General features: G+C 41.5%; 1 protein-coding gene across 5 annotated transcripts in view; it reads left to right on the plus strand.

The window, feature by feature from the left end:
* LOC148362185 (serine/threonine-protein kinase WNK1-like) overlaps nucleotides 1–8,444 on the plus strand; it is a 48,793-nt gene extending 40,349 nt beyond the window's left edge. For all 5 annotated transcript variants that reach the window (XM_088339596.1, XM_088339599.1, XM_088339598.1 and 2 more), the window contains 3 exons: nucleotides 416–568; nucleotides 1,502–1,731; nucleotides 3,916–8,444. In XM_088339596.1, the coding sequence (XP_088195722.1) occupies nucleotides 416–568; nucleotides 1,502–1,731; nucleotides 3,916–4,272 (740 nt within the window). In that variant the 3' untranslated portion in view covers nucleotides 4,273–8,444. The remainder of the gene's footprint in view (nucleotides 1–415; nucleotides 569–1,501; nucleotides 1,732–3,915) is intronic.
* Nucleotides 8,445–12,042: the final 3,598 nt, after the last annotated feature.

Here is a 12,042-nt window from a genome sequence, read left to right on the forward strand (position 1 = left end):
TTTTTGTTGACCTTAAATAGTAGTTGTGTAGTGAAAAAATTTACTTAATCCTCTAGTTATATACACGGAGAGATGACTCACTCTGTTGGAAAAACATGTTTGACAACAAAAGAATTAACTGTCGATTATTTCTATTATCCATTTATCTTGACAACATCGACAAATCGTTGCAGCCTCCTTGAATACTTGTGTAATTGTGCACAAAGACTTACAACCTTATTAAGAAGAGTCCGCCCTAATATTTTGAGATGTGGGATTCAATGTTCGCCGTAGTCTTAGTTTTGGGTCTGGAGGTGTCTTTTTTGTTAGTTGAGCCGAAAAGAGCCGGTTCCCTCAAAGGGCTGGAATTTTTATCACTACCTGGTACATTGTGCAACTCAGGTTTGATTTGGTCACACCTGTCTGATATGTGCAGGATGTCCGGCCTCATCCGACACTCATTGCTCGCAGTCTGCCTCCAATCAAAGTACGTCTTCAGCTGCAGAGACGTTCCAAACAGAAGCTGGAACATCTGGACAAGATCTGAAATCGTCTCCATCTTTGCCGAGCCTCAGCAGTTGCCCCACAGGTATGGATCTAAACCAGGGGACTCGAATTCACTGCCTACAGGACAGTACTTTGAGGCCCCGCCTTGATATGAATGCTTCATGTTTGTTTGGCTTGTGCTAGTTTGATATGTATACCTTTGTGCCAATTAGTTTGGCACAGCTCAAATCTGGGGGGAAAAATCACTCACAAATGCAGCCAGGCGGCAGTAGCTCAGGAGGTAGAGCGCTCGTCTTGGCATCAAGAGGTCGCAGGTTCGAGTCCTGGCTCCTCTGGGTTATATGTCGAAGTGTCCTTGGGCAAGACACTGAATCCCTAATGCCCCCGATAAGCATGGCTGACACTGCTATTGATTAGTGTGTAAAAGGTAAAGTCTTAATTCACTTGAATAGCGCTATCTAAATGCAAAACATTTACAACAAAAAATATATTTAAAATAGCAATTGGATATGAATGACGCATGTTGTTTTCGGAGCTGAATAACCAATCGCGGTTAGGTAAATGGCTCTGGTGGGCGGGACATCGGCCATGTTGTCTCTCTCGCTCACTCACTTATTCATTCAATGATTTATTCCTCAGCGGCTGTATGTTTTTCTTCTCAGAAAAGTCGACCTACTCATTGTAGGCACGTAGCAAGTCAAACTAAAGTTTAACAGTGAAGCTGGCTGATTTTGTTTGGCCACGAAAAGAGTGTACAAACCATGAATAACGAAAGTTTGGTATTAAGTCCACTATGAAGATTTAGATGTTGTGGCAAAGCAAAATTGAACGAAGCAAAAAATGTCTTCTATTTACTTTCACCATGTTTTTTCAGAAGAAAAAGTGTTTAAAATGATATCTAATAATTATAAATGTTTTATACCCACAAACATAATGAACTATTTGCAACAACTTGTCCCTAGCTATCTAATCCATCCATATTTCCCTCCCCTCTTATCTTTTTAAATCGGAGCAGCAAGCGGGACCACCTCCACAAACGGTTCGGGTCCGTACCAGAACCACTCGCTCTCCCTGACCCATGCGAGCGGGGCGGCTACTCTCGCCACTTCGGCTCAAACGCAAAAGTGCAAGGGGACCTTCACGGATGACCTGCACCAGCTGGTCGACAACTGGGCCAAAGACATCAGTCTCTCGCAGGGCAAGAAGGCTTCGAAAACCGGAGCGCAAGCACCTCAGGGACATGATGTAAGACGTGCACTGACTACACCTGTCTGTACAATGTCACCAGTGTTCCTTTGTGCCTCAATAATGTTCCAAAAAACCCTAACAAAGTACTATATAAGCCGGGGGTCAGGAACCTTTTTAACCCAAAGGGCCATAAAAGCAAAAAATGTTTTAAAAAGAAATTGAGAGTGCCACATCATATATTTTCAGACAAAATTGAAATTGCCAAACACGCTCTCTAGACAAAAGCTAATTCTTCAGCACATTTTATTTCACCGTGTGTCATTTGATGATTTAATCAAATGTATGAAATGATAAAAATGCCAAATCCTGTGTCCCAAATCAATGTAAATATGCCATTTTCAATTTGTCTTCCACCTTCAGTTAAGAGTGTTGAGGCAATTTCTTTCCATGAAATTTGTCCTTAATTACGTTTTCAAAACATTGTGCATGCAAAGTTCTTTTGTAAAAATGTCACAAATGACTGCAAACGATAAGCATATGGTCATATTCACTTTGGGTGTAGACTGCACTGAGGGAGAGAGAGAGAAGGAAGTGGCTTGTGCTGTGTGCAGGGATCCGCCCACCTGTACTGCTCACCCAATCGTTTTTATTTATCAGTTTAAATGGTTTCTTATCGAACTTCTGCATTAAGTTGCTTCGGCTCTATATGGACCAAAATCAGGATGAAATCACTTGACTTTGGAACGCCACAGAGAGATGTGCAATAGTTACATTTTATTTCAGAGCCATACGTACTCATGAAAAGAGCCATATATGGCTCCCGAGCCATAGGTTCCCTACCACTGATATAAGCTCTTTTATATTTTTTACATATTAAACCGGGGTGCTATTGGCGTAGAGAGGCGTTAACCTATCCGAATTCACAATGCATTAGGTTGTTGTGGCACTGTGAGTAAAAGTAGTGTCATAATGAGAAAGTCTGACGCCCTGCATTTCCTATTACTACTGGTCAAGTGGTTACGTGATTACACTCTCCCATTGCATACAGTTTTTTGCAATTTAAGTCAGCAATTTGCGCAATCATTGCCAACACACAGTAATATACTGTAAAATCTTGTTGTGAAGCCTTGTATGGAAAGGTATACCTATACTTACTGTATGCATATGGAATCTTATCCACTGTATTCTGTGAGGTATGTAAGGAGCACCTGATTATACTTTCATACAGGTCACCCCTGGAGTATAAGTCGCGTTTTTGGGGGGAAATCTATTTGATAAAACCAATACTAAAACATGGTGCATCCTCTTGAAAGGCAATTGAAAATAGAACAACAGGCTGAACAGGTACACTAACATTACAAGATTGAAATGCCTGGTAATGTCAGTTACAAAATAACATATAAGGTGTTATTCAGATAACTCTTGGATCAGGGTTCTCGTGGATCCTTGGAAAGTCTTAAAAGGCATTGAATTCCTTCTTCTAAAAATAAGGCCTTCATTGGCATTAAAATGTCTTAAATCAAATTCTCGAAAGTCTTGAAAATATGAACACATCAATAACATATATATTAGCTTAAACTAAAAAGATTTAGTCACGTGTATTTACTTTGGTGACAAAATAACAGAAGTATCAAATCGGGGATGTGGTTTCAGTCGGGACCTTTCAGAGCTGATGCGTGTCTAAGGTCTCACAAAGGAACTTTAGACCATGGGAAAGTGTAGATTTTTCTGCAAAGGCGAAAAACTGTGGCAGGTCATGTGTTCACTAGAAGCATTTGGGGTTTTTTGTGTTTCAATTGTGGTAATTTGTCGACTTGGTCTTAAATTTAATTTCAAAAGGCATTAAAGAGTCTTAAATGCTTGGATTTAACTTGCCTTAAGCCAGGAGTCGGGAACCTATGGCTCTTTTCTATGAGTACCTGAGAGACAAAAAAGGAGAGAGGACCAAGAAAGAGAGAGCGAGTCTGAGTGGACTGAGTTGGATTCGTAAGGCTCCCCCGGGAGAGAGCCCTTTGCAGGACACCACGGGAAGGTTCCTAGTCTTTGTCCTGCACCGCTGCTGTTGTGAAAAATGCTAAACTATGATAAACACTGCGACATACAGTATGAAAAACACGGTCCGCCTTATATTCCGGGACAGTAAATTGAGTTACCGTGACAACGGAGAACGCCGTAATACAGGCGAGGAAAGAAATGTCAAACGTGCTCTGTACTGATTGTGTTTGGGGTTGTCCATTTCAGGTCATCCCTCCCACCAACATGGGGCGCAAGTTGTCCGCTCCCGGCTACCTTTGCCCGACCCTCCCTTCGACGGCCAGCGCTTCCGCTAGCACCTCCAACACGGCGCATCCCCCCAACCCCTCCGTCCCCCGTAAAGGCTCCCTCGGCCCCGGCTTCGCTTACGCCCCGGCCTCGTACGGCGCTCCTCAGTGGGCGGGACCCACGGGCAACTGCCAGGTCGGCCTGCTCAACCCGGCCCAGTACCAGCCGACCATGGCCACGCCGGTAACCATGCATCAAGGGTACCACATGGGGGCCGCCTCGTCCGCCGGCCCCAACTCGGTCAGTCAGGGAGGACCCAATATAAGGCCGACGTAGCCCAGTCCAGTGCCCGAGCGCACGCGTAAGAACCAGCTCCCCGAGCGTTTTCTTTTGTTTTCAATGTTTTTTTCTTGATTTCCGTGTCATCCTTTCAGGCAGAAGGAAGTCTGCCGGGCCCTGTCTGAGGGAGCGTGCAATACATACACGGCTTACACTCGGGCCCGTTTGTTTCGCTGTGAAATTGAGCTGTGACGAGCTGATTGGTCAGCCAAAGATGTCTTTATTTTCTCGTGACGGGCGGACGTGCGCCGTGCGCCAAAAGTTTGCCATAGTCGGCGTCGAGGTGAAATTTCAGGTTCCGTGAGAACCTCCGATGATCATGCTCAAAGCGCAATTGACGTCTCGATCGATGGCCTCTAATACTGACCTGGGCGCTTGCATGAGTTTTGAAGTTTTTCTTCTTCAAACCTGGTTATTTCCACCATCAGGATTGTTACCAAGATCCGTATCGTCTTCATGAAGAAGATAAATCTCAGAAATGAAGATACAGGAGTGCCCAGGTCTGCTCCAATAGGATCATTTTCAAGTGAAGAACATGAAGGTCATCAATTGATTATTGGTTGCAAGTGCAATAGAATGTCACTAGCAGGTTGAAATGAGATTGGAAGAGGCATTAAAAGGACAGACAATAGAAATTGTTGTTTTAGATCCTATCAAGACCAGCAAGTTGAAGAAAGTTTGAAGTATGTACGGCAGAGGAGTTTTTTTCTGGTCCTCACGGGTTGCATGTCCTGTATGTGTTTTTAGGTTTCTCTTCTTCAACTCAGGTTATACAAAGTATTAGCTCGTGAGCAAGCTGACCTGGTGATTTAAATCATATGTTTTTGAGAAGAGGAACCTCAAATCATGCAGGACACGTGGCCCTCAAAGACTGTAGTGCCCAGGTCTGCTCCAACAGGATCATTTTCTAGTGTGAAGAGAACATAGTGGTCCCATCAACTGATTCTTGGATCGTAGTGTTATAGAACGCCTTCAGCAGGTTGAAATCAGACTGCAAGAGTCCTTGAAGGACATAGGATTTAAAACACACAATTCTATTGTCCATAAACGGCAAGTTGAAGAAGATATTTGGAAGCCTATAGAGCAGAGGTTGGTCACGCTGGTCCTTTGTGATTTTGGAGGTTTCCTTTGTTCAAGTCAGGCGATGCAAACGATCAGGCCGTCAGCAAGAGCTCGTTAACGATCCTGGCGATTGGAATCCACTGGATCGGACTAGAGAAACCTCCAGGATCACGCAGGACTCGAGGACCGGAGTGCCCAGGTCAGAGGCTTTGACAGCAGTCCAAACGAAGACGCATTCAGAAATCGTACCCGAAATGCCTTTGACTTTTTTGTCACCCGCGTGCCGCATGTTTTCCTTATTCCATGCCAAAAGTGGTACGGCGTAGTAAATATCGACCTGCTCGTAAGGCGAGAAGTCAAGTTGTCAATGAGAGTAGAAAGACTCGGTAAGTGAAAGCAGGAAGGAAGGTTAGCAATATTCCCGAAATGACGTCAATGCAATAACGTGAGAGAAGATGAGCAAACTGCCCCCCCTTTTGTAACTGTGGCCTTATTCCCCCCCACCCCCCAAGACATTTTTTTGTACATAAGATATTCGGCATATTTATGTCCGCTGTCATCTGTGATTTTTTGCATTTTCTACACACGAATTCCGAGTCGTATGATTAGAAGAAGAAGAAAAAAAAGGCATGGTGTTGAGCACCGCGAAGCGAAGGCGATGCTGCTATTGACGACACAGTCCGGTGTTGTTCTTTTTTTTTTCGTTTTGTCGGTTTACACTTGAACGAATCCCAATTCGGTTTCACTCCAACTCCCACGCAAGTTTCATAACCTAGTTTTTTGGATCGGTAGTTTTCACAGCCCATCAGATTTGCAGCTTCGATAGCGGGGTTCCCTCTTTTTTCTGTGGTCTTTTTTTTTTTTTTACACATTTATTTAATAAACAAATGTTCTTTATGGACCTGTATTCAGCCATCAGATTTTGATGTTGTCTCACTGTAATTACTATTAAAGGTTGTTAAACAACATGTAGTTAAGAGATATAAAGTGCAATTGCAGGGTTTATTATCTCTATGTATTCTCTCCTCCTGCTGTATAAAAAAATCTTTTTTTTTCCTGCCCAAACGACCGCCATCTTTCTTGCTCTTTATGTATATACTTTAGTGTATTGTGTGGCCATCTACTCGTTTTTTTTTTTCTCGTTTTATACGTAGAGCACCAAAATTATGTAACGCACACGTACTACCCTAATAAACCGCGAGAAGAACTGTAGTGCCTTGCATCCTCACGTGTATGTTCCGTAACAAGCGTTTATAACAGGTTGGGGTTTTTATATACATCTAGAGCAGGTATGTCAAACATGAAGCCCGCGGCCTGCCAAAAATTTGAGTGTGTCAAAAAAAAAGTGTTTCTTGGGCAACACGTTGAGCCATAACAAACTAAACAACAAAATGTCTGAAGCTGCAAAAAAACAAGCTTTTTTTTAGAATAGAATATACCTTTATTGTCATTGTTACAAAATGGGTTAACATATTGTGACAAAATTGGGCATGATACTCCAGTTTCACACATTCAGTGAGGTTAAAAAAAAACAAGAAGATAAGGTTATAAAACAAGGAGGATAAGGTTATAGTTATAATTTACACAAAATTTACCCGAGAAATGTGGGCATATAGGATGTTACATAGTTTTAGAAAAAAAACAAAAGAAAAGGGGATTTATACACAATATTATTTTGGGGGGAAAAAACATTTTATGTCGTGTTCATCGTCAACATTTTCCACAAACAAAGCTCCAGGGAGCCACTAGGGCAGCGCTAAAGGGCCACGTGCGCCTCTAGAGCCACAGGTTTCTGATACCTGCCCCAGGTCATTTCTATTAAAAGTTCAGCTTTTTAAAATAAATGCAAACCAGATGCCCCCATCACACACAAGAGGGTGGAAATGTGTAAAAACTGTAACCAAATTGTTATAGCGCGGTGAGTTGGTTCAGGTCAAAAACGGCATTCACCCAATTGTTAAAAAAACATGAAAATCATTCCCATTGTGAATGTGCTAGAAAAGATCACTTGTCATCTGTGACTATAATATGTAGGGTAGGTTACTAATTTAGGCCGAACAGTAAAGCGGCGTGCCCAAATAATCAAATCGAAACATTTTTGGTCAGGCGTGTCCAAAGTCCGGCCCAGGGGCCATTTACAGCCCGTGGTCAAATTTTTATTGTCATAAAATTAATATTATGTGGCTCGCCAGTAATGTTGAAAGCACTATAAAATCATTTGGCCACCTTACCTTTCTGTGAAAATTTAAGCCCACCCCATTTACAACATTTGGAAATAAAAAAGAAAACTGACTGAAAGAAAATTCGGGTAGTTTTTTCACACAAATCCTAATTTGCCAAGAGACTGTTTTAAAAAAATGTAATTTCAAGAGGCACTGCCAGCCCGAACGTGCTACAAAAACCTAATCGTAAACGAACACTGTGAAAAGGGGAAGCAAATGGAAGCTGTTTTAACGGCACTGCTGCGCTTTTTTATGGGACCCTGCGAGTCAAATGAAAATGGTACAAAGGAGAGCTGCGAGGCTGTGCCGCTGAACGCCAAGCACTGAAAACTTCACTGAGGATGAATTTATTAAAAACTGTTCAAAGAATGCAAGACTGCATTTTCACTTTACCAAATCTGGCCCGCTTTCTGAAAAGTTTGGACACCCTAAATTTTAGGTCAACATTCTTTACGTCTGGATTCGGCCCTTGAGCCAAATGGAGTTTGACATCCCTGAACTAGAGGTATATTCATGAGAACTACACCGTCCTCGCAAAAATTGAATTCAAAAGTGTCATAAACTTTTCAAGGCAAATAAATCCGATGTTAAGTGTAATGGTTAAAAAGGACCTTAAGATTCGGAATATGATCCACGTCTAGACCAACAAACAATGTGAATTGTGTCCCCACCGTAAATAATTGCACCCTGCTTTTGGTTACTTATTCCTTCGTCTTGAGCAAGTTTTTCCCCTATAACCATTTCAGAGGTCCTCCAGCGGCCCGCTTGTAGTTTGACGAGTTAAAACTTCTCTAGAGAAAAAAAAATTCCTGCAATGCAGAATATGCAAAGTTTAATAAGGATGGTTTCATCTGCATGCTGACGAGAGGGTTGCCGGATGTTTTTTTTTTTTTAAAAAAAGCGTTTACCTTTTAGGTCACCATGTTTTTTTGCCCACATTCACATCGCTAGTCCCTGGCAGAAGTTGAATAGCGGTGTATCTATCTCCATGTGTTTTCTGCATGCCGGCTTTACTGGTGGTCAACCTGATAGCAACTGTACAGCACAAGCTTAAAAGAGCCGTGAAGGACTTCGGAAAAACAAGACGCGAGGCTACTGACACAATTCTTCTCTTTCCGTATGGAATTCCTGTAATTCGGTGTCTGGTTATTGTGTAAGTTTTTTTTCACATTGTATAAAATGTAAAAAAAATTAAAAAAAAATCAATTACATCACCCAGCTTGTTAAATGTGTTACTCGATAACGTGGCCTTACTATTAAAGTTTAACAACATTGCGGCCTGTTTGAATTTGATATGGAGGATACTTCTGTGTTAATTAGTTAGGCTAGGCTCAAAATAGGGACAAATTCGCTCACAACTTTCACAGTGAATACGAAAAAATAAAATAATAAGCTCAGAAAAGTTCTCTCTGCAGTGTGTTTTAAACACAGTATTTGAAAGCATGAGACAAAGACAGACGGAGACAGGGACACAGAAGCAGACAGAAAAAGATGGGGAAAAAAGGAAGAGAAAGGCGCACAGACAGAGTGAACGATAAAGGGACAAGGATAAAGACAGACAAACATAATAAGGGACAGATAGTTGAAGCAAGGGAGAGACAGAAATAAAAACAAAAGAACAGGGATGGAGAAAGGGACAGAGACAGAAATGGAAAGAAAAAACAGGGAGAGACAAAGGACAGAAATAGAGAAAGGCTCACACAGAAATTGAAAGAGATTGACAAAGACAGGGACATAGGAAGAAACAGGGACAAAGAAAGTGAGCTAAAGGGACACCAAGAGAAAGAATAGAATAGAATATACCTTTATTGTCATTGTTACAACATGGGTTGAATATATTGTGACAACGAAATAGGACGTGACCCTCCAGTTCCACATTTTACAGTGAGGATTAAGAAAACAAAGAGATAAAGGAATAGAAAGGGATACAGAGTCAGTCACAGAAAGAGACAGAGATGATAAACAAGCACAGAGAAAGGAAAAGGGGCCAAGAGAGATGTGTACAGAGAAATGGAGAGAATAGAATGAGAGTGGGACAAAAAAAAAGGGGGGGCACAAAGATAGCCAGTTAGAGATCGGAAGAGAAGACGCAGGTAGTGACCGACAAATTGGATTTTGCCACTCAGACAAGTCAAGTTTATTTGTGACACCCTTAATCACAAAGAGTCTCAAAGGGCTGCACAGACCACAGATGATTGCAAACCACAGACTATTAGGACACCATCCGCTGATCTAAAACCTACATGAGAGCAAGGAAAAACTCAAAAACCTCAACATGAGGCAAATGAAAAAAATCTCAAAGTCAGCTCATTGCTGTGTCTTGTGTATTAAAAGCTGTGCTAAGGAGCATGGACTTACCCTATATATGTATGGAAACAACTTTGGTATTTTTTCAGGGGGACAGAAAATCAAAAAAAAATATGATCCGGATAAAATCAATACACGAGAGGCTTATTTTGCTAGTGAACAGGAGTTGGCCCATTTCATTATCTATTTTTTATCTTTAAGATGAAGAAATATTTGAGAGTATTGGAACGTTGGATCCGATGTGGCCCCCTACTCTGGCAGCCCTCAAGTAGATTGGGTTTTAAAGCCCTGCTCTAACATTTCCCTTTCTTTAAACACACATTTAAAATGCCAAGTCTTTGACATCTTGGTCAATATAGGTTATTCCCAGGGTTGGGTAGGGTTACTTTAACTTGATTACTTTCAATTACCGTAAATTCCGGACTATAGAGCGCACCTGTATATAAGCCGCATGCGCCCACATTAAAACATGTAACACAATCACAAAAGTAACCCAAACCCGACTTTATGTCCCGCGATTTTAACTTAATATAAAGTACACAGTCCAAAAAACCACAACCGGTTAAATGAACGGAAAATGATACTGGTACTTAAGGTTTGATGCATACCTGCAGAGTCCGGGTCCCGCTGAAAGTAATCCAAGGAAAAAAGTGTATATTTCCAACGGTAAGGGTGGGAAAAATATATATCCACTATTGTCCGCTGCGTCCACAAACACGTCTCACCTTTACTCCACTTCCTGTCAGCCCCCGTTGTTTTCGCCCCTTCTTTTTGATTCGCCCGTGGAAAACTCAGAATAAGTCTCTAAAATAAATACATTACAAAAATATACAGTTGCAAATACATATAATACATGGTTACACATATTTACAAAGAAAGACGGTACACCGAAAGACTTTTCAAAGCTTTAATAATAATATAACTTTCATCCCAAACCGTGACTGTGACAGCTAGCAACACGCTACTAGCAACACGCTCGCCAAACAGTAAACGGGTTTGTTAAAAAAATATACCGTACTTTTAAAAACCACGGTAAACCGTCCTCATCTTCCTCCTTATAACTGACATCATCCAAGTCGTCTTCCTTCAGTATGGAAAAGAGACTTTATCATAAAGACAGCGTCCCACGCTCCCATATTCAAATACACGCTAGCAACACGCTCGCAAAGTAAAGTTTACGTGCAATAACTCTGTTTCCTTCTTTATCGGACTGCTCGATTGCGTTTAGCTTGAAAGCTGCGTCATGTGCCTTTCTTTTTGCAATTTGCATGATGAGGGTAAGTTTAATTTGTGCACAAGCTAAGAAGTTGCAGTCTTCCTCGGCACATATATTCCAGCGGTCTAAATCTTACCTTTTGTACTTGAGCGCCGCTGGCGCTGGCGGCTGTTAGAAAAATTACATAAATTGGCCGCATCACTGTATAAGCCGCAGGGTTGAACGTTTGGGAAAAAAGTAGCGGCTTATAGTCCGGAATTTACGGTACTTTTGGATGACTCCAATACCAAATATGCTAATAAAAGACAAAAGAAACTAAATATGAATAAAATGACTCAATTTTGTGCAGGCTTGGGGAGTAACGGAATACATGGAACGGCAAAAATGATGTTGGCAAGCTGTTTGGATTTCTTTTCATTTTGTTTCTGTCGCATTTGATGTTTGTTTTGCCGGAGATCAAAGTCAGGAGAGAAAGCTTACCACGTGTTGTGAGTCATCATTTTATTCATATTTAGTTTCTTTTGTCTTTTATTCGCATATTTCGTATTGGAGTCATCCAAAAGTAATTGAAAGTAATCCAGTTAAAGCAACCCTATCCAACCCTGGTTATTACAGATTACCGTAAATTCCGGACTATAAACTGCTACTTTTTTCCCTAACTTTCAACCCTGCGGCTTATTCAGTCATGCAGCCAATTTATGTTATTTTTTTAACGGACGCTAGCGGCGCTCGAGTGTTGCTACCATTAACTGCCCTGCGTGAGTAAATGTGTTCATCTGATATATTTTTCCCACCCTTACCTTTGGAAATATACAATTTTTTCCTTGGATTACTTTCAACGGGACCCGGACTCTGCAGGTCTGCATCAAACCTTAAGTACCGATATCATTTTCCGTTCATTTTGCCGGCTGTGATTTTTGGACTGTGGACTTTAATGAAGGGCATTTAGTTTCAATCGCG

Source organism: Urocampus carinirostris, chromosome 7 (assembly GCF_059441175.1).
Source record: "Urocampus carinirostris isolate Australia breed hairy pipefish chromosome 7, RoL_Ucar_1.0, whole genome shotgun sequence".
In the NCBI taxonomy this organism is placed as follows: Eukaryota; Metazoa; Chordata; class Actinopteri; order Syngnathiformes; family Syngnathidae; genus Urocampus; species Urocampus carinirostris.